Genomic DNA, 22436 nt, shown 5'->3' on the forward strand with positions numbered 1-22436 from the left:
AACTCGAAGCTTCGAGGGGTTTCGAGGTTTCGAAGCTTCGAGAAACCCATCCCTACTTATCATTGAGGTTCCCTCCAACCCCGCAAAGTTTCAAAACAATTCGAATTTCCCTTGCTCGAAACCCTTTTGTCGACTTCTTTGTCGACAGTGTACGCGCCAGATCTGAGTCTCAGGTTCCATTCCCGTTTACCGCGTCCCTGGAACACTAACCAAACCTTGAGCAATCTATTGCCGATGAAGCGCATCGATAAAGTTGACCAGTGATTCAGAGTGTCACAGATGTGAAGGGAAATCCATTGTGCTGCCACTGCCCGCGCTGCGTGCACGCAGCTTGTCGCAGTTCGTTGGTTCGTAGCCCAATTGTTATTCCTGTCCAACTCCTCCGTTGGTTCGCGCGTTCGGGTTACCAAACGGAGAGGCTACCGTAATACTCTCTGTCCGAGTCTCTAGTCAGCCGTTTCGACAGTCTCCAGTTAAAGTACTCGTGACGAAAGATAAGATACTCGGAACCCAATTTCGGTGCGCGAACTCGGAGCAAAGTCTACCTCGACGGTTGTCAGCGCGATTAAATAGTGGCCGCGAAAGTCCTCCGAGTGATGTGTCCTGTTTCGATGGTGCACAGTCTGCGGGATATAGGGGACAGATGCAAGCACAAAACAGACGTCTCGTTTTGATGACAATTCTTGCCCTGCTCCACAGGCTTCAGTGGTGCGTATACTTTCAGCCTGCTCTGCCTTATACCGCAACTCTCGATACCTGTTGATATTCTTCAATGATTGTAACACTCTCACGCTTCAGATTAACAAACGCCGACACGCGACTTAATTACCCGCCTTGCGATATTTTGGGCGAGTCCGCCAACTCTTATCTGAACGACGAAAATGTGCGGAATTTCAATACACTGACCTTTCGACAATTCTTGCCCGTGATTAATCGTTTATCTTCGCACGTGATTCCTCTGTACAGTCTCCTCGCAATTATTCCAATTTACATGTGAAACGGTCAGGCTTGTGGAAGTGGACCGAATAAAATATGGGTCTGTTGACGACTGAAGTATACGTTTATCAATGCGCGTCGTTTTTGCAGGAAAGGATGGAGGTGATTCACACGAAGGAACTAGCGGAGGAGAATTGCCAACCTGATAGGACAAATATAGGTATTTAGATATTTCTTCAGATTTCTTCGAGATTCTTTCACGAATCTTGATAAACGTAATTCCTATCGCACTTGTATTAGACACTCGCGTAGCGATTGAAACTGATGCACTGTTATTTTCTTTCAGGAGATTCTAATAAAACAGCAGAAGCTGAACTGGCATCTGCGAAAGATGGGTGAGCGTAGCTTTTATTAAATTCATTCGTAATCACGTTCTACATATTTTCTTTACTCGAAACCTTGGCTTGCATCGTTATTTGACTTTGAATTTCATGACCGACCGAGAACATATCTTTCGATGAAAGAAAATGAAACGGAAAAGCGTTTTTAGCAATTGAACGTTTGTTGCGCGAATAAGCAGAAAAGTCTAGGTTTAAATTGCGTTTGGTATTTATGAGGCGGCGTTCCAAGGTCTAGCTTTAAACACAAATATTGGTGCGCATACGATGGACACTTTGAGGTGTTGTTAAATAGTGCTATTATCGGTTTCTTTAATTATTCAATTGTCGTTGGCCAACGAAGGTCGAGCGACTATTCTCTGAAAGCGTTGGTTACCACGTAGTCATTGTCTGTTCGAACGTGCTTGAATCTAGTGTGAGAGGGTGCTCTGACAATCAGAAGTTAATAAATAAATTCAAAGATCAGAAGTACTCGCCAGACCGATATATGTGCTGCCCGATCAAATTCCGTACACAAATTATCGGGCGATTGTTTTGAAGTGGAACAATGCTGCGGCGGGAGGGGAGGGAGGAGAATAGAAGAAAACGTTATCAGGCGATCGTATTTCAGAAAGCACGACGACTCTTTGTGGCGTTATTTTCTAATCAAACGGGCTAGATCCATTTTCGATATTTGATCTTCGATTGTTCTTCGGAGGGAACCGTGCGGCGAACACGCTTCCGTCGCCTCTGCTTTCAGTGTGACTTCGTCTCTCCGCTGTGACAAATTCGAGAAGCTAATCCTCCGATTTCTACGATTAAATCAGAGATCTCGACGTGTTCTTTGTGTAATATACGTTTAATATATTCACAGAATTTTTATAAAAATTTTTCGAACGTTCCGAATCTGAACCCTCACCGCTCGGTAATGCAGAAGGTTCTGAATAAGTGGAAATATAAACTATTGAGTTCTACTCAGAATTTTGGGTAAGTGTAGTTCTCATTTTTTCAAATTTCAATTTCGAAAACAGTGCTCGAAGCCGATTTCGTCTTCACTTCGAATCGTTTTTGTTGTAAATTTTATCCAGTCAGATCTCAAAGATGCTTCCGAGGGCGTGGCGTTTCCCCCACTCCGCCCCCCTCCTTCTGCGCGTGCAAACCGGAACAAAGCCGCGATACGCTCACTTATCAAATTTTTACCTTCGTACCACCCACCTAGAACACATGAAACTAAAAAAACTGATCTTAAATATCCCCGTGAAGACTAATTTCGAGAACAGATCTTTGTATTAACAAAGATCCAAATGCAAATACGCAGATTCAGTAGTGAAAGCCGTAATCATTGTTCCTCCCACGCCACGTACATTCTACACGTTCTAATACCAACTCCACTCAACCGAGAGTGACTGAAAACAATGATAAACAGTCACCAGTAGCTCGATATAATTTAAAACGAGAATCAATTCGCCTCCCTATCGTTTCCTCCATGATTTTTATACTCAGCACTGATAATACAGTGGGAAATGAATCCACCCTTATCATCCAACGTTCGAACGTTCATATTTGCTGGGACTTTCAAAAGCAATCGAAAGAATTCGTTGTTCCAATCGTAAAATTGCGAAACTCCAGGAACTTGATTAACTTTAAAACTTAAAGATAAAGAAAAAGGCATGGATTTACATTCAGGGAGGGGTAATAAATAGTGAAAGACATTTTGTTATTACATCTTACGTATAATTAGATGGACCGAATGCGAAATTACTTCACAATTTAATTTATTTTTATTCTGTTATAAATTAATTTAATTTTGGACGTTCGACTAATTTATTATTTTTTGCCCCTCCTTCGCTACGCCTATGATGCGTTCAGCTCAGATTCACAAAAATCACGGTTTCGCACTTTTGCCAATTCTCTAAAATGGAAATCGACGGCTAGATCGATATTACGATTTAGTTCCAACGTTCGTGCAATGTATCGAAGCAAGTCGTAAACGGAACGCGCGGAGGAAATTACACGGCAGAAAGATCCTGTCGATAGAACTGGAGCACGCCTTTCTCTCTCGTCGGCGTGATACTTATTCCAAGTGTCCAGGTGTGCATATCTTCCAGTCGTGGAGCGTGCCTCGTTCTCGTGGCATTTCACTCGGTCCAGCAACACCACGAACGTATTCACGACGTTCCTGTTACCGAAAGTCACCGGGACGCTGCCCGGACTCGCTTCGGAACAAGTCGAACGTGTCTGGTACGTTTCCCCGTGCCACTCGAAGCTCTCGCGTTCTAAGGGAAAGTGCTGAATCAAGACGAAATAAAGGAAACGAGATAACCGACGTTTCGCCGAGTTATCATCGGTTCGCGGTTGCAGGAAGTTCCGTGCAGCGACAGTGTGCACGCCGCGACCGTTGGATATCGACAGATAGTTCAATTAGCGATGTATAGATCGAACGTAGGAGCAAGAGGCTCTCGGGAGATCGAGCGAGACTACTGCGGACGAAAGTGAAAAGTGAGATTTGAAAAAGACCGCGGAGGACGAGGTGACGGGAAGTGTTCAGTGTAAACGGAAATTCTGCGTGAGAACTGTGCGCGACATTTGGATTAGAAGTAGGCGAAAGAAGTATAAGTATCGTGTAACATGGACAGCTTTGTTTTGTGCACACGTATTTATCATGGGACAAACTTCTTGAAGTGAGTCATCGAGGTGCCGAAAGTAGATGCGATCGATAGACGACGGGAAGGAGAATCGATTGCCATGAACTTTTTCTTCGATATTAGGACTGACAGGTACCTAGCGCGTAGTTGAATCACAGAAACTGCTTCTGTTAGCATCCCTTTTAACTTGTGCAGTTTCTGTTGAGCGATTATACAGGGTGGAGCAATAATAATTCCCACCTTGAGTGTCTCTGGAATTATGGAAATACATAGGTACGTAAGAGAAAAATGTCCTTTTCATATTTTATTGGGAAAAATGTTTCTCTTACTTCCATGCTTCTGGGAATATTCAATATGGTAATTCTTATAGGTCCACCCTGTGTATAAAGAATACCAGTCACGTGTCAGGCGTGACAGAAAGGGCCTGATCGTATTCGTTTCTCTTTCGTGAAAGCGAGTGGCGGCCATTATCGAATATTAGGCCCGCGTAAAGGGAACAGTTGATTCCACCATTAATTCAGTCCGACCCGACGGATGGAGGATCTGGTTTCGACTTCCGGTCCGTCGTTCTTACGACAACATTCACTCCCTTTGCTGGCGTAAGGCGATACTCGAGGCGTAGGTATTTGGAATCCCGAGTAATCGCATAACATCGCACTTTTTTGCGTGCAATGTATCGTATGCTTTGCATGTATTATCTTTCGTATTGAGGTAGAACAGAATCGTTCTGCCGCAGTATATGCCAAGGGAGTGGATCAGTTTCAGTGAAAAGAAATCAGTAATGTGACCTGTCCGCTTAATCCTTACTGCATTTTCTCTGTAACGTACTTCCTTACCACTTACGAAGTACATACTCTTGAGCCCAAACTTCAATCTCTTACCTCAAAACGGCTGATTCCCTACCCGCAGGTTCTCTTCGCTTCGTTATTTTCTTGTCGCGTGGTGACAAAAGAAACCATTCCTGGTAATTACATAGCTTGCTATTATGCGCGCGGTTGTACGTTCCTGTAAAATTCGTAGCGCTTGAGTAAATAAAAAACAGTAAGTCAAACATTGAGCTTCGCATTCTTGCATCACTGTGGCGTACAAAAGATAGACGGACAGCCCGAGGTAATCCACAGGGATCTTGGCCGACAGTCGTTTAACGCATAACGTGCCGTTCTTTCGATTTCGTTGCTGCTTGCCGTTCGTCGCGCGATAACGCGACCTATGCCGGGGAAGGCTCGCATATTGTTGCGCGTGTGAATCGAGGAGCATGAATCGGGCAAGGATGACGAGGTTCACCCTGCCTTTTGTGCATCGGGCCAAATCCGCGCGGAACAGTGTGCTAAATTACCGTGCTGGGCCCCCCGTTTGGTCACCTTTACACGAGGACGGCGTGGACGAGAGCGTGGAACTGATCGGGTCAGTACTATATACTCGTATTTCTGGTGGAAATTGGACTTAAGAGATAAGTGGAAGAATATGCGGGGATTAGTGGTGGACGATAGATTTGGAGCTGGAGGTTTATAACCTATATTTAGTTTCCTCGTTTCTTGGACACTAGTTGAAGCGATCTCGAAGTATTGGAAGGTGCTTCGAAAGTATGTAAGGTCGCGTTGAGGAGATATAGGGCTTCTTAGGTTATGTGCTTGAGAGGTATAATGGGAATTATTAAGTTCCACGCTTGGGAGATATGATCGGAATTCTTAAGTGCCATGCTTGAGAGGTATTATGGGAATTCTTAACTTGCACGCTTGGGAGATATAATAATGATTGAACGCCACGGTTCTTTCCTAAAAAATAAAATCTCCCTGGGAAGATTTAGTAATTGTTAACTTCCACGCGTGGAAAATATAATAGTAATTTTTAACTTCCACGCGTGGAAAATATAATAGTAATTTTTAACTTCCACGCGTGGAAAATATAATAGTAATTAATTTCCACGCTTCTTTTCTAAACATTACGATCACCTCGAGAAGCTAGAATAATCCTTCACTTCTACGCATCGGAGATACAATAGTAATCCTTAACTTCCTCGCTTAGAATATATAATAGTAATTAACTTCCACGCACTGATCCTCAACGTCCACGCTTCAACGATACGATTCGTACGATAGTAGCTATACATATTGCTTTCCCGTTGTTTTCGTCGAAGCAACGTCAATCATGCACCGCGTTAATTTCGAAGTATCAGATGATCCATCAAAATACGATCACCTTGAGAAGATATGAATTAAGCACGAAGCGCGGTTCTTTAACTACAATCACTTCAATAGTGACGTCAATGAAGTCCGATTAATCTGTGCACAAATGCGTGGCATTTAATCGGCGAAAGCGTCACGTGCAGAAAGTGTAACGGGTTTTATCCTCTTCGCCCTCGCTTCCTCATCTGCCTGTGGGATACCATCTGAAGGCGTGCACCCGTGGTCGGGTCTCTGCAACATGTTTCTTTTGTAATTCGAAAATACACTGCCGTCCAAAAGTATCAGGACCAGTAAGAAAAATTTATCGCAGAATTCTAAGGAATTTTACTTTATTTAGTGTTTTTAATTAAAAGCATTCAATCTCTACCAAATATCACATTTTCTGCAAATACAACAGGTGTCTAATAATTATGAACGCCGGTGCACCTTAGGAGATAACGGAACATTTGATGAACTCTCTTTCTCTTCTCGATGCTTGGTCACTTTCAGTGTCGTTCAAATGTAATTTAACAGTTTCCGCGGCACAGTGGAAATTCAGAATTTTTATAGGACTATAAAAAGTGATGAGAAAATTAAATCGCAAAAATAGTAATTGTGTAATAGTCTCCATAATTTCAGCTCTCTTTTTATTCTATTTTGATTTCAACACTAAATTGAGTAATACCTTTTTCTGTTGAGTAAGTATCTATTACGTATTCTGTGTCGCGGGGTCGAAGAGCAGCGCATCATGTTGCAATAGCTTTTACAGCTACCAATTCGCTTATTTCTAAGAGAAATGCAATGGCCGTGTATTCTTTTTTTTATAAACAATTGAATTAGATGGAATGTAATCGCGGCAAGGATGGATGTTATCATTTTGTTCATTATAAAAAATAAAAGTTGCTTGACTCTACTTTGTGAGCTGCGATTACGCGTCTAAACAAGTCGTGTGTAACGTGTTGCAATATCAGTATAAGATGTTCAAAAAGTACGCGACCAAATCTACTTTATGTGAAGTTATATTGATAATTGTTCTGTTAATGTTAATAGTAATTGGAATTAATTTCTATGAATTAAATTAACGGAGTTCTAGGAAAGATAACAAATCTTCGAAGAAATCACTGAGTCACACACAATCATGTTTACACACTTCGTAGCAACGTTGAAATTAGTTGTAAGAACATAATTTAATGGAAATGAAAGATCCAAAGCAACTGATACAGACCAGAGAATTGTAAATTAAACATCTATTACTGTATTTCAAATGAAAAATATAAGTCGAGTAATATTCATTCAAACAAAAATACTCGCGGTTGGTTTAAACCCATCACTACTTTCGCTAAATAACGCGCAACCGGTGCCACCCAAACCACTAAGCAAAGGAAGCCCAGGAAAGTGAGAATTAAAAGAATGTTTCTCCCTTTGGAAGACCAAATACTAAAACAAACCTCCCAAATCAATTTTTTTTTAATCCAAAAACCTTACTTGGTTGTACTTTCGAAAACCTATATGGCTAATCCGAATTGGCTGAAACTTTGGAGATAGGTTCTTTTTTGCCAAAAATAATGATTGCAAGAAGGATTTTTGACTTGAAAAAAGATTTACCACTTGAATAATCAAAACTACTACGTTACTACTTAAATTTACTACTACGTCACGTTTCCAAAATGCACCCACTTACCCCCAAAAATCGAGTCACTCAAATCTCCACTACTTCCTACCACATCACTACTAACCATCACCCAAAATTCCAGCCAGAGGTAGTCGTCGAACTTCTTCCGCACGCTCCCACTTTGGTACATCCTATATAGAATCCTCGCAGATGAGCCAAGCGCCGGAACGAAGTGCCGTGAGCAAAAAGATGCGAGAGCAGCTGAGCTTTCGAGCTGACACACGATTACAGAAGTTATCAGTCGCTCGTCGATATCAATTCGAGTCTAGCATACTGCCTTGTGTTTCGGTGCTCTCCCCACTCACGTCGCTGCGGGAGCTTCGACGACGGAGTTCGACAAACGTGATACCCAATCCCGGTCAGCACGTGGAACTCGCCCGAAATCCTTGTCCCACTGGACCGCCCCGATCGCTCGAAGGAAATCTCTCACTTTCCTGCACCTGTACTTCAAAAAATTCACAACACTCGACGATCCACGAGAGGGGGGGTTCTCTTGGACCATCTTGGACGTTCGTGTCACTGTCCAGCTGTTACCTCGCGAACGTTTATTTCACGCGAAGAACGAACTTTTCTGGCCCATCTCTCGGCCAAAGAATTCGACGTTTCAACCGTCGCTCGCTTTATCAGTAAACTCCATCGCGCTCGTGTCGAAATGAATCAGCGTATTCGACGCGCAGCATTAGCAGCGGCGTAATTTCTCGTTTACAGACATTTACCGTAATCGAACAATTTGCGAGATTCGTGGAAGCCTGCTGGTGGTTCGTTTTTTTTTGGTAATATCGTTGTAGTGGGGGTTTGTTGGATGATTCTTATCGGAGGGGGCGCGTCGGCTTATCGGTGTTCCAAGGGCGTTAGAAGTTCGTTCGAAAGCGTCGGATAAACATTGAAATTCCCACCGATGTCGTAATACAGCTGGTACTGATTTTTCTGCCATTACGAGTACCACGAGCGTCGGAGAGATTTTCAGTCTTTAGTTGGTCCTTGATAGAACGATGGACGAGGATAGGCAGCCTTTGATTGGGAGGAATTATGGGGCGGTGGATACTCTTTGGTAAGCTTCGGGATTTGGAATGAATATAATACTTAGGGCTCCGGGTACCTTGGAGGGTTGTGGTGATCAAGGACGCTGGGGTACTTGTAAAGTGATCAGACGTCCCGGATCGTGCCCGACTGCCCCGGGTTTGAGTTTGTTTGCCCCGCGTTGTAAACTGGCCCGGAACTTGTCCCGGATTGGACATATAATTTTTTTCAGTGTTTTTCATTTTGTCTTAATTTATCAGAAGCATGTGTTTATTATATAATTAAATAAACTAGGAAAATGGTGTCCTCACGAATCTGTTACGGCTTTCTTTGCACATCCCGCATCCCAACATAAAAACATCTGGTCACTTTCGGTACTTGGGATTCGTAATCTTTGGGTTCTTAGGGGGTTCTTTTGGGGTTTTTAGAGCATTTGAGTACTTGGCTTATGGCAGTGTTTCTCAACCTCTTTTGAGTTACGACCTCTTTTTATGATATTTAAATAACCTGCGACTCCCCTTCCCCCTTACAAGGTAAAGTAAAGAAATCGCATTAAAAATAGGTACTTCAGAATATAACATTAACTTAATAACACTTAATTATCTTAATACATATATTAAATATACTTAAAGATAGATGATGTTTTTTAATTATCTTTAGTGTAGTAGTTGTGCTTGCATCTGGGTAACCAGCCTCTCTTTTTTTCATTTATGAAAAATCAGTGTTACAACATTAATTGAATATGACAATGTAACCATATAAAAAGAAATAAGTGCTAAGAATTGTTAACTAAAATGAATCGCGACCCACAGGGTTGAAAGCACTGGCGTAGGGTATTTAGAATTTTTAAAACATCGAAAGTACTTAAATTCTAGAACATAGAGAATATGTACCAAGAATTGAAGAGTCTTTGTAGAAAACACTGTAAGTGCCAAAATTAATTATTCTTTATCAAAGAATGTTTTACGTGCCAATGGTAATACTATAGTATAGAATTGGATTTTTGGCCTTCCAATGTTTTTTGCAAAGACTCTTCAATGAGGGTACTGACCTATCCAAGGACAGCCGCAAACTTTTTTCTACAGGGGGGGGCAACTTTGAGAAACAGTAAAATTGACATGCCACGATTTAATTAAAAAATTAAAAATATTCACTTTTTTATTATAAACTTAATAAATATCAGTTTTTAAAAATAAGCGATTCTTCCTGGCGCACACAGAGGGGGGCCTGGCACCCCCCAAAGATGGGGCTTTGTAAAAAGAAAGGAAACAGCATTTTATACTTTAAGTAAATTTTTATAATCACCTAATGAGTTTTATTGAATTTGCATTACAAATATTTTTATTCGTTCAACTCGGCTTCCCCCACGATTAAATCGTGACTGCGCCACTGTTTAGAATACCTAGACTACCTAGACCATTTAAAGTACCCAGAACACGGAGTACCTACCTAAATCTAAATAGTATAATGTATGTACTCAACATACCTAGAGTATATACCTACATATACCAAGAAATACGACTTTCATTGCCAATGGCACCGCACCCCCTCAGAGAAAGCAGATAACACCGTGAAAATTTCTTCATCTCATTTATGTAAACAATTCTACATCTCTTGTCCCTTGAAATAACGGGCGATAACGACCGTCAACCCACGTATCGTTATCAGTACGATCGACCTTCGTGATCGGTGTCTCCAGCGTCTAAGTATCTAAAGCTCGATAATTAATCATTAATCACGTAGCGTCCTGATGTCTTTTTAAACATGCCCAACGTTGGCTTCTTTTAAAAGAGACATCCTTCGCGGATGGCAAAAGTGTCAAGTGAAATATTGTTCACCGGCACGATTACGTGCATCGTGTGTATTTTACATCGAAAACGTGGCCCGTTGCCCACAATCGCGCCAGTGTCTCCACAGAACAGTTACATAAAAAAGATAAGCCGAAGAAACATTCCCCCTCAATACCCACGGTGCCACTGTGTGTCTTGAGTTGCCAGAACGCGAGAGAGTAAACGTTGTTGTTTGTACTGTAAAAACTGTCACCGATAGGTAAAAATTGTGCCGCTTTCAAACGCTGGACGTGATACTAGGCAAATGCATTTACACGATTTGCGAAGTTCGCTGGTCGTACGATAGTAGCCTCACTTCCAGCCCGATAACGAGCACTTTTTTTCATGAAATTACCGGTAAGCGATTCGCGTCTGTCGTTACAGTGATATCTAGTAGGGCTGGGACTATTTGTCGAATTTTTATAATAACATTCGAATACTCAAATATTCGAAGTTTATTCGTAGCATTCGAATACTTGTAAAATATTCGAAGTTTATTCGTAGCATTCGAATACTTGTAAAATATTCGAATATTAAATTATTCGAATAGTCCCACCCTTATTATCTAGCTGCATAATGACGTTTCCTCTCTCCTGATTGCAAATTTAAATGGCACTGGAGCAAAATGGGTACCAATATGATGAGAGGGAACGTGTAATTAATTGTAATTAAAGATACACTGCATGGCGAGATTTATTGCACCAATTTGTAGCGCCATTTCTGAAGATAAAATGTTGAACAAGAATCGTATGTTTAAAGTGAACGGTTTTCTTGCAAAAGGCTGAAAAAGTTTCCACTAATTGGATCGCGCGGAGTTGCTTCTGTGGGCGGGGCATTTCTGGTACGGTACGCCGCGCCAGTCAGCAGTGGCGGGAGGCAAGGTGGGGGGAACGCTCCGCCTACAGAAGCAACTTTTGTAAGAAAATGATACATTTGCAATGTATAATTCCGTTTGAACTTTTCGGCATTTTGTCAAATGGAATATCTACATGTACATACAACCAATTTTGGCCTCGAATATCTTTTTTTAGAGCTGCCTCGATTCAGATAAATCTTTAATTTACCGAGGCACACTTGAAACTAAGGTTACGATTCGTCTCCGATTTCTGGAGACAGTCCCTGGAACACGATTTGTGTCCCCGATTTTGTCCCCAATTCTGAATTTAAGGTAATCACTTGTCCCCTATTCTCAACTTAAGGCAATGATTTTCCCCCAATTCTGAATTTAAGGTAACCATTTGTCCTCAGTTCTGAACTTAAGGTAATCATTTGTCCCCATTTCTAAACTTAAGGTAATTATTTCTCCCTAATTCTGAACTTAAGGTAATGATTTTGTCCCCAATTGTCAACTTAATCACTTGTCTCCGATTTTCGGTAATAGTTCCCGCTTCTATATTTCTTCTTTAAAATTACCAAATAATCAATATCCCACCGAAGCAACGAGTTTGCTATTAAAATTCTACTACTTTGGTCACAGCGTAACCAAGTCACCGAGAAGTATCGGTGATTCCTAAAAAAGAAATATTTCTCATATCCCCGGAATCCCTAAGAAAGAAATGGTCACCTTACAGTAGGCTTCGTATGCCGCTTTATGGCTAATAGAGATAGATAATGACGCACAATTAACGATAGCAGCATTGTTTCAGGGATGGAGACGATGACGCCGATTACGAGGGCACGACGCACTTGGTCCGCGTTCCACGGCCCCATGAGACAGAACGTTCCTCGAGCACGTCTACTGTCAAGATTAAAATCGAGGGAATGAGATGCCAAAACTGCGTGAACAACATTGAGAGGACAATTGGTGGTCAACCCGAGGTTGCAAGTGTTAAGGTGAAGCTGGAGGAGAAGGCCGGTTACATAGAGTACAAAGTCGACGAAATTACACCTAGCGAATTGCTGGAGGCCATACAGAACATGGGGTTCGTGGCTTCTTTATGCGAGGATGAAAGTAGCAGTAATGAAAGCAAGCTGAAGAATGTACCCCTGGAAGCCGCCGTCAGCACTTGCAGTATCCACGTGGATGGAATGACTTGTATGTCTTGCGTGAAGAACATCACAGGTGAAGAACAAATTCATCAGAGATTTTGTGAAGTACTATAGCCGAACGAGTAGAGATTGTATATTCCTGTTGGTCGCCTTTATTATTGCAGGCGTTCTGTCAGGAAAGTCGGGGGTAAGCGCAGTGAACGTCAACTTGGAGGACAAAGAGGCTAAAGTTTCTTACAACGCTGACGATCTAACAGCTGAGCAAATAGCTGCGCGCATTGAGGAAATGGGCTTCAGTGCGTTCGTTAAAGAAGTAAATGGTAAGGCACTTGGGACGACTGTGAACGCAGCGTCGACGAATAATAACCTAAAGGATGGAGAGGTTCTGTTGCCAATGAACGGAGGGGGTGACGTGAAGGCCCAGGATAAGGTGGCGAAGTGCTTTCTGCATATCACAGTAAGTAAAATAGAGAACACTAGAACTTAACAAGGGATCCCGGTGATCGCAAGGAAGTTATCCTCCAACCTGTGGCTTCGATTCGTGTTCCTAAAGGGAATGACCTGTGCTTCCTGCGTCGCTGCCATAGAGAAGCACTGCAAGAAGTTGTACGGTGTACAGAGCATCTTGGTGGCTTTGATGGCTGCCAAGGCGGAAGTCACATTCAATCCGGACAAAATAAGGGCAGTGGACATTGCTTCCAGCATATCCGAGCTTGGCTTTCCTACCACTTTGATCGAAGAGCCAGGGACCGGGGAGGGAGAAACTGAGTTGAAGGTAAGTCGCTCTGACATTATTCTAGTAACCTGCTTTATAATTCCTGAAATTCCTTATACTTCTGAGTTCCCAGATTACAGGTATGACGTGCGCGTCCTGTGTTAACAAAATAGAGTCCACCGTGAAGAAACTGACAGGAGTTCATTCAGCCATGGTCGCGTTGGCAACTCAACGAGGTAAATTCAAGTACGATGTGGAGAAGATTGGAGTTAGGGACATCGTTGAGTGCATCAACAAGTTAGGCTTTACGGCGACGTTGTTTAGTAATAGGGATAAGGAGAACAGAGACTATTTGGACCAGAAGTAAGCGCAGTGGTTTGTGGAACTTAAATGAAATAAAAATCTGCACGTCTCTATACGTTCTATCTTTTATTTTCACAGAGAGGAGATAAACAAATGGCGAGCAGCGTTCTTAGTATCATTAATTTTCGGCGTGCCGTGTATGCTAGCCATGACGTACTTCATGGTAGTTATGTCCGCCGGCGAGAAATCCCACAAGGACATGTGTTGCGTGGTACCTGGTCTTTCTTGGGAGAATCTGATCCTTTTCATATTTTCTACGCCAGTCCAGGTAATTCTAATGAACCCTGTCTGCAAGCATCACAACTCAATTTCTAATCAACTTCAACATCCACAGTTCTTCGGCGGCTGGCACTTTTACGTGCAAGCCTACAAAGCTTTAAAACACGGCTCGACTAACATGGACGTCTTAATCTCAATGACCACCACGATATCATACCTCTACTCCGTCGCCGTGCTCGCAGCAGCCATGATAATGCAGGAGCACATTAGTCCCCAGACGTTCTTCGATACTCCCCCGATGTTGCTAGTGTTCATTAGCTTGGGTAGATGGCTGGAGCACGTTGCGAAGGTTTTAATCTCCACATAAAATCTCTCACCTCAGTGGCGGATTTAACAAAGAGCAATTACCGCCTGGGCCCCTGCCCAGAAGGCCCATCCAGGGCCCCACCTTAAAAGAAAAATCATGATTTGATCCAAACACTATATTTTTTTACCCGGTTTTTACTACGTTTTGTCCGGTTTTAGCAAACTACCGCTTCATTTCCCCGAAAAGGGGCCCCTCAGAAGGTTTGCCACCTGCGTCCCTTTCCTTAAATCCGCCACTGTTTCACCTACAGCCCCTATGAAACAAATAACCCAACACAAAGTAACGAATCTTTGCAGGGCAAAACCTCGGAGGCCCTATCAAAGCTGTTATCCCTAAAAGCGACGGATGCCGTTTTAGTCACGCTGGGTCCCAATAGCGAAATATTATCGGAACGATTAATTAGTATAGACCTAGTGCAGCGCGGGGACGTGTTGAAGGTGGTGCCGGGCGCCAAAGTCCCCGTCGACGGCAGAGTGCTCACAGGGCACTCCACGTGCGACGAGAGCCTGATAACTGGCGAGAGTATGCCCGTGCCGAAGAAGAAAAGCTCGGTGGTGATCGGAGGCTCGATAAATCAGAACGGCCCTTTATTAATCACCGCCACCCACACAGGCGAGCACACCACGCTGGCGCAAATCGTTCGACTGGTGGAAGAGGCACAGACGAACAAAGCGCCCATTCAGCATCTGGCTGACAAGATCGCTGGCTACTTCATCCCCCTCGTCATAGCCGTGTCCATAGTGACGCTTATCATCTGGATAATAGTCGGATACGTGAACATCGACAAGCTGCCGATCTTGCATAACGATCAGATCAATAAGCACGGGATGAACAGGGAGGAGATCATATTCCAGTACGCTTTCAGGAGCGCTCTTTCTGTCCTGGCCATCGCTTGTCCCTGCGCTTTAGGTCTGGCCACTCCTACAGCTGTCATGGTTGGCACCGGGGTCGGCGCACTGAACGGGATTCTCATAAAGGGCGCCGAGCCTCTAGAGAACGCGCACAAAGTCAAGTGCATCGTATTCGATAAGACCGGTACGATAACGCACGGCGTGCCCATGGTGACGAAGATCGGTCTCTTCGTGGACGAGAAGGTCTGCTCGTTAGCGAAATTCTTGGTCATCGTTTGCACCGCCGAGACGAACAGCGAACACCCGATCGCGTCAGGTGAATGCTCTAAACGGTCGCGTGTTTATCGTGTCGATAAAAGGTCCTGTGTAAGTTTTAATAAGTGTCTCTTCTTTTTAAGCAATCGTCCGCTACGTGAAGGATACCATTGGCTCCGAGGCGACGGGCAAGTGCTCCAACTTCCAGGCAGTACCTGGCTGCGGCCTGAAGTGCAAGGTGTCGCACATCTCCAACACTTTTACGGACGCTTTGAAGTCCGAGAACATTATTAATTACGTGAACCAAGTGAAAAGGTCTTCTGAGACGTACACTTTGAACAGTGTACCTATAGATGTTGTGTCGATTGCCGGCGCCAGTCAGGAGAGGCAGAATCTGGATCTGCAGTTACTGCTGAGTCCAGATTCACAGGGTGACCAGGATAATCCCGAGGACGTTTATGAGATATGCATTGGTAATAGGGAGTGGATGCGGAGGAACGCTGTGAATATATCGCAGGAAGTGGAGCTGAGGATGACGAACGAAGAAGACTTGGGTCACACCGCTGTTCTGGCGGCTGTGAACAACGTGCTGGTAGCTATGATCAGCGTGGCAGATACTGTCAAGCCGGAAGCCCATCTGGCAATTTATACTTTGAAGAAGATGGGCCTGGAGGTGATCCTTCTGACTGGGGATAACAGGAAAACTGCAGCTTCCATTGCCAGACAGGTAAACTAGAATCGCGACACAGGGTGAATAATTTAAGCTAAAGAGATTGTCCGAATGTAGTACACTCTCCTGATTAAATATTGCCCGGCCGAATTTACCACAAGACACACTAGGCGCAAGCTGGGTCATTTTAAAACCTTATAGTTGCAACATATAATACTTCGTTTTAAATATTAAATTCATAATATAAAAACTAGCGGCAGCTGTAAAATGCCACCGAGGCAAAAAACTAAAACAATTGCGGCAATAGCTATTTTGTCCCCTATATCTACATATTCCACACAACCGTAGAAATAAACTTGTTCTTTTGAAAGGAGAAGGCTTCCAAAAGTATAAACGCGGCCCTAAATATTGCAGTAATATGTCGCTAATCTGTGCATTCTTATAGGTCGGTATCAGCAGAGTGTTCGCAGAGGTGCTGCCTTCCCACAAGGTTGCAAAGATTCAGCGGCTACAGGACCAAGGGTTGAGAGTCGCGATGGTAGGAGATGGCGTGAATGATAGTCCTGCCCTTGCACAGTCGGACGTGGGCATCGCGATATCCTCCGGCACAGATGTTGCTGTGGAGGCTGCTGACGTGGTCCTCATGCGAGTAAGTTGCAGTATGGCGTCCTTAATTCTCAAACAATTTATCACCGAAAGATAGCAACATTCTAAATACTCCGATATTCAATAACAATCCCTTTAGAACGACCTCCTGGACGTCATCGCGTGCTTGGACCTATCCAGGAAAACCGTTCGTCGGATAAGGCTAAACTTCTTATTCGCCAGTATTTATAATCTACTGGGCATCCCCATAGCCGCTGGAATATTTAGCTCGTTCGGATTCTTCTTGCAGCCGTGGATGTCGTCAGCAGCGATGGCTTTAAGTTCTGTGTCTGTAGTTGGAAGCTCTTTGCTATTAAAATGGTAAGTATCAAAGCAAAAAGACGATCCTCGTTAATGTGCTGTTGCGGTGGAGAATGAAGTATGAGATACTTTTGCTGTGTTCGCAGGTACATTAAACCCACGAAAGCTACCCTAGAAACTCCCGAATATTTAACAGCAATGCGTGCCCATTCCACAGCAAGAATGATCGATTCAGACACGATATCTCTCCATCGTGGTTTGGACGATTCAGTAATGCCGATCATGCACAGGTCCGCGTCTACGCTGTCCAGGTACGCTCACACTCCTTCTATGCTTTCAAAGCTCGTACGAAATTGCAACAATCCCACTGCCTGACGAGGCCCAGGACTGAATGGTTGTAACAACGGAAGGTGTTGGTTATACTTCTTAATTATAACATGCTAATATCAAGGTGTCGGCTTTTCTTTTATCTTTCGCGCTTCCTTCTTTTTTTTTAATCATTTACTTCTCCTTTTTGTTATCGTGCTAACGCAGAGATTGAATGTCGATCGCGTGATCGACCACTGTACATAAAACTACTAACTTGTAATACGTTGAACAGTTTAAGTAGCACATTTTCTATTTGTATTTGATTGCCTCGCGCTCGAATGAAACAGGCTGTGAGTTTACAAATGATTTTACATTTGATATGATGTTTATTTCGAGTCGGGCGTTACATAATGTTATCTTCCTTAACGAACTAATAAAACTTTACGATTTAAACTGTACTGTAAGACTGAACAAACGAAAAGTTAATCAAACGGAGAAGAATGTTCGAATGTAGTACTATTCTTGGGGGACCGTGGGTAATTCGCGGGGACGATTGGTACAAGGTGTTTTTAATCTCGTGAAGAATTGTAAATATTGTATTAAATGTAAATAGGTGGTTTAATGTTAAACAGGGAATGTTGGATCGTTTTTAATTATGATTGTATATCCATCTCGATTATTGTACAAAGAGATTTTGTAAATAAATACTCGTACTTTTTCAATAGACACATCTGCTAGATGCATTACCCGATCCTGAAGATTTGCTCAACTCTTAGTTCTTTCGGTTTGTATATTCTTTTGCATGCCTTTGCAGCGTACAATGTCTGTAATATATCTCTGGCGGACGGGTAAACATGTGTATGTCTAATTTTGGTGAAAACGAGATAAGTACGCTAACATTTTCTACATTGAAATATTTTTCTTGTGTGCGATAAATGTTTGACGCCTTTCTAAAAAAAAATTGTCTAACTCGAAAAGAACGAAGAATCATGTTCCACTCAATATATTGACGCTGCCGGTTCTGGATCGCGGCTATATATCGAGAGAAGACTGTATAAATCAGATTTGTAGCATTATAGCATGCCATTCATTTATAATTTAAAAATGTATTTAGTTAAATACGACGAAGAAAATAATATCTCACCTCAAGCTAAACAGTTTCTTTTTTCGTACTTTTTGTAAATCGAAGTTAAAAATAAAATTTGCTTTGCTCAATTTGTAACTTCAAATTTTTGTATTTTTTTTTCAAAGCTGAAGTATATTTTGACAGTCCAACGGGACGGGACATATGTTATCAACATTCGCGACCAAAATTTAACACATAGCACTTTAAATATTCTAAGCGTCCTCCTGCAAAACAAAAATTTCCGACTTATACTCGTCTGCCTGCTCACCAGAGATATACCGGCGCGTTGATTTGAACTGCCCTCTTAGAAGTTTATAATGTTACAGCAGAAAAGAAAAAAGGAATGTTCTGCGAATTAAAGCACCCTCCTCTGCTAATTTGACAGTGTGTTTGCTTCGACCTGCTTCCAGCAAGTAGTATTGATGTGTAAAGTATCCTGTGACTAACTCCTCCACTGGATTCGTGTCTCACACGGTACTTAAGAATATCTTCACTTCCCGCAATGCTTGCGATACCTGTTACGTACAGAGGTACATGAATTCTCTGACTATACCGCAACGATCGCTTCACTGACAGTACTGTATCTAGATTCATTGTGCAACGCTGCTTTGTAATTAATATAACAGATATTTTACGTAACTGCATAATATTACAAACTGAAAAGAAATCCCTTTGAATGCAAGGAAAGGTAATATGTATATTGTAATTCATACGTCGATGTTCTAATGTATCGTAATTGGCTTAACACCTCTTTTGTGTTGGAAAATTCGATTGCAGGTTGTTCAGAAGATCCAAAGACGACGTAGAGGGCCGTCTTCTCGGCGAGGACATAGACGAAATTGATTTGGTCACCGATTTCTCTGGTTACAGGAAAAACGTAAAGGACCATACGAGCATAACTCCTTTATGACATGTAAAATTGTCTTCCTCAGAATGTCAGGCTTGTTGACACGCATTTTACGAATATTTTCTCAGCCTGTTTGCTGAAGGACTAAGTCTGTAATATTTCGCCAAGCCATAGTACTAAAGTGTAGTTCTCGTTCCGAGGTCACGTCGGGTACGCATTTCGCAGATACGAAACTTGCATTCTCTTTGTGAAACGAAAAAGAACTTACGGAGATGCTGCGGAGAATTCTAATGGTGCTTTTATACATTCATAATTTACTTTTATCTCTTTTATACGAACTGCGTTAATAGTATTGTGATATTCGTCTTTTGATTAACTTAAACGAAGGTACCGATGACTTCCTATGTTCTGTACTTAATACACTTTATTAAAGACGCAATATTTATTTTATAAAAACGACAATATCATGATACATTTAAATATCGAAGAGAGTATTACGCAAGGTGATATGTAGGTAAAAAGTTTACGTGGACCGCGCTCTGGTCCGGGAACGCGTTAAAAAGACTTGAAGCGCACTCAAAGTTTATTCAGACAAAATAAATATATTTTCTTTAAGGACATTAATCGAATCCTTACAGTCGTACAGCTCATCTAACGTTCCGGTTAGATCTCTTAAACACCTATCGATCGCAAATGAAAATAATAAACCGTGACTAACTGATTTACAGTCATATACTTTTTACCTATTATAAATATCCTCAGAACAGAATCTTTTATGAAAGCATAAACTGACATGTCTGTGGAGAGAAACAGCGAGTACAGTAATTCTAAAGGTATTCCTTTTTGGTATCAAAGCTTTAGTATATAAATATATATATATATATATAAATATATATATTTAAATTACTTTTAAAGACTACTTGAAAAAAAATATTAAATCTGTGTATATACTTGTATCTTTGTGCCACATCTTTACCTTAAAAATGTATATTAATGTATAGTAAATATTTTATACATATATATACGCATACATATATGATAACCTTATATCAATTCGTTAAATACTTTTTTACATCCTTAAAAAAAACCTTAAAAAAAACAGACGTTGGTAACAAAAACATAAAAGTGTTCGTATTGATCTAAATTATAAGCTCGTAGTCTCTCAAGCGTCGCATCGTGTTACATACACTGGTCATTGATGTTAGCATAAGAGGAAATAAATGCATTTACGTCTGCGAAGAAGTTATTTGATGCAGCATTTGAGGTTGAGGTGTAGCTGCTATTAAAGTCTTGTTGACTGCTTTCGCTACTGTTAGCAACATATGGCATGACACCGTTGGCCATCGATTGGTACATGTTAACGTCCGAATTGAAGTTACTCTGTCGTTCAGAGTGATTTTTATGATAGTACGAGTCTAAGTTATTAGTATAAGTGCACATCGGCTGATTTTTCCACGACTGGACGTTGCTATTATTCATCGAAGACGCATTACAGTTCCAGTTATTTGAATGGAAATCGTTGCAAAGATTCTGATCCCACAAGTCGTTATACCACATTGGACATTGCATATCATTCTGCTGCGACGTACCGCTGCCGTTAGTTACATTCTCGTACTCCAGACTCGAGTTAGGCGGATTACAGAGTAAACTCTCATTCATGTATCTGTAGCTCTGATCTTCGGAAAGAATACTATCTGCGTTCATTAAATTGTAATAGAAACGTTCGTCTGCTATGTTAGAGATTCTATTAACATCAAAGTTCGACTTTGGCTGATCAAAGTTCTGTGCATCGTTTAACATGCTCGCGTTGTTGCACGTTTGCGTATCGTAGGTCGTGAGCATGCGATTATAATTACTATCAATCGCAGGACTTTGCTGGACACATAGATACTTATTGTTAACTTTATTATCCACGTTACTTTCTTTAAGTACTGCTTTAGGTTTCCACGTATCGTGCTTCAAGTTTATCTGCATATTTCTGTAAAGGCTCAAGTTTTCCTTGTTGCGTTCATTCTCGCTGGCAGCGTCGCAATATAAATTCCCAGCTGCCTCGTTGCTGTTTTTATAGTTTATCACTTGTACGTCGGGAATGGACGTACACTGCGTCGCGTCGCAAAATTGTCTCCCGTTCGTTGTACCGCTCGTACCGTCCGCGAGAATTGTAAACGGTGATAGATTCTTATCAGGTCTGTAATGTCCATCTCGCTTGTACTTCAGGAAAAGCATCTTCAACTCGTCCTGCGTAAGCGTCTGACAGTTCGACGACCGCTTTAAAACCAGATTCAGCTGTTTAATCTGGCGGTCGTATATTTCTTTGTTATGCTCCACAAGCATGTTCGAGACTGCTAACTTCTTAGGAACCTTCCACAGCTTCTCGGTACTCTTCTGTTTCGCTCTTTGCCATGCGCTGGTTTTCTTACGATAGTGGAACGAACCGCATACCCATTTGCTCCTAGCATTCTGCGAACACACCGTTCGCATCGCAATCTTAATCTCTGTGGTCGTTCTTTATCAATTCAGTTCCCCAGAATAATATTAACATCTTACCAGATTCCTTTTCTTCAGTGTGACTTTATTTTCCTTCAGCTGCACTGCAAGCTTTCTTCCTTTCTTGTCTTTGGCCATAGTGGTATCTGAATTCGAATGACAATAAAGCAATCAGTGGCATGTATTTCGTTGCACTAAGCGAGAGGCACTGATGTTGAATTCTAGACAAATTACTGGAATATAAATAAGCCCCACATAAAGAGAGATAATATTGAATCTATCGAATCTTCTAAGATATCAAAGGTGAAATGAAGAGAAGTATTTCTTGATATTAAATTCTTTCTTAATATTCTCTACTTACTATAATTTATATATTGAAAATGATTTCTGTAAGGAACAGCTTAGGTTTCTGTCATTCCCCGTTTCCAGACGAGCCACGTGAGATGCACGACGTTATATAGACGACTTTCACGCTGACGTATTTATTATTTTAAGACCCCTTCGTTGCCTCTTCACTCGGCCACAGTGATGGAACGTTCGCCTGACCCATTGTTCGAAACCTATTACAAGAACTTTTGAATAATCGATGGAAATGACAATGATGCTTGACTTCGTTCAATTATTGTGGATTCGTCAAAATTATAGTAATGTTTTATCACACGTTTTTTTAGTGAATTTTGTCATTTTG

The 22436-nt window shown here is 41.9% G+C and overlaps 2 protein-coding genes and 1 long non-coding RNA gene across 9 annotated transcripts; 1 reads left to right on the forward strand and 2 right to left on the reverse strand.

Annotated features, from left to right (window-relative positions):
• Positions 1 to 209: 209 nt before the first annotated feature.
• Positions 210 to 20281, forward strand: Atp7 (copper-transporting ATPase 1). 7 transcript variants are annotated; one of them, XM_076806848.1, is made up of 15 exons: positions 210 to 347; positions 1087 to 1156; positions 1283 to 1331; positions 12291 to 12706; positions 12798 to 13090; positions 13187 to 13408; positions 13482 to 13711; positions 13790 to 13979; positions 14046 to 14279; positions 14594 to 15464; positions 15547 to 16130; positions 16519 to 16722; positions 16819 to 17039; positions 17126 to 17290; positions 19192 to 20281. In XM_076806848.1, exons 2-15 carry the CDS (start codon positions 1093 to 1095, stop codon positions 19322 to 19324), a joined length of 3876 nt encoding a protein of 1291 aa, XP_076662963.1. In that variant the 5' UTR covers positions 210 to 347; positions 1087 to 1092; the 3' UTR covers positions 19325 to 20281. The 7 variants fall into 7 exon arrangements, with proteins under 7 accessions (XP_076662963.1, XP_076662962.1, XP_076662965.1 ...); XM_076806847.1 differs by having other exon boundaries at positions 212 to 708; XM_076806850.1 differs by lacking the exons at positions 210 to 347; positions 1087 to 1156; positions 1283 to 1331 and adding an exon at positions 1717 to 2300.
• Positions 5874 to 8216, reverse strand: LOC143366088 (uncharacterized). Its single transcript, XR_013084658.1, has 2 exons — positions 6512 to 8216; positions 5874 to 6375 (listed from the first exon to the last, which is right to left on the reverse strand). It is a non-coding gene; the product is annotated as an uncharacterized LOC143366088 (long non-coding RNA).
• Positions 19827 to 22428, reverse strand: LOC143366082 (uncharacterized). The gene is made up of 3 exons (XM_076806857.1): positions 22110 to 22428; positions 21809 to 21894; positions 19827 to 21721 (listed from the first exon to the last, which is right to left on the reverse strand). Exons 2-3 carry the CDS (start codon positions 21884 to 21886, stop codon positions 20441 to 20443), a joined length of 1359 nt encoding a protein of 452 aa, XP_076662972.1. The 5' UTR covers positions 21887 to 21894; positions 22110 to 22428; the 3' UTR covers positions 19827 to 20440.
• Between the last annotated feature and the right edge of the window lie 8 nt (positions 22429 to 22436).

This window comes from Andrena cerasifolii, chromosome 2 (genome assembly GCF_050908995.1).
Source record: "Andrena cerasifolii isolate SP2316 chromosome 2, iyAndCera1_principal, whole genome shotgun sequence".
NCBI classification, from domain to species: domain Eukaryota; kingdom Metazoa; phylum Arthropoda; class Insecta; order Hymenoptera; family Andrenidae; genus Andrena; species Andrena cerasifolii.

Excerpts from the sequence above, each read along its gene's own strand:
- Atp7 (XM_076806846.1), top strand. The coding sequence starts at position 5,214 with ATGAATCGGGCAAGGATGACGAGGTTCACCCTGCCTTTTGTGCATCGG. Across the intron at positions 12,707-12,797 it reads TTGCGTGAAGAACATCACAG|GCGTTCTGTCAGGAAAGTCG; the intron begins GTGAAGAACAAA and ends TTATTATTGCAG. Across the intron at positions 13,980-14,045 it reads TATTTTCTACGCCAGTCCAG|TTCTTCGGCGGCTGGCACTT; the intron begins GTAATTCTAATG and ends CAACATCCACAG.
- LOC143366082 (XM_076806857.1), bottom strand. The coding sequence starts at position 21,886 with ATGGCCAAAGACAAGAAAGGAAGAAAGCTTGCAGTGCAGCTGAAGGAA. Across the intron at positions 21,722-21,808 it reads CACTGAAGAAAAGGAATCTG|AATGCTAGGAGCAAATGGGT; the intron begins GTAAGATGTTAA and ends GTGTGTTCGCAG.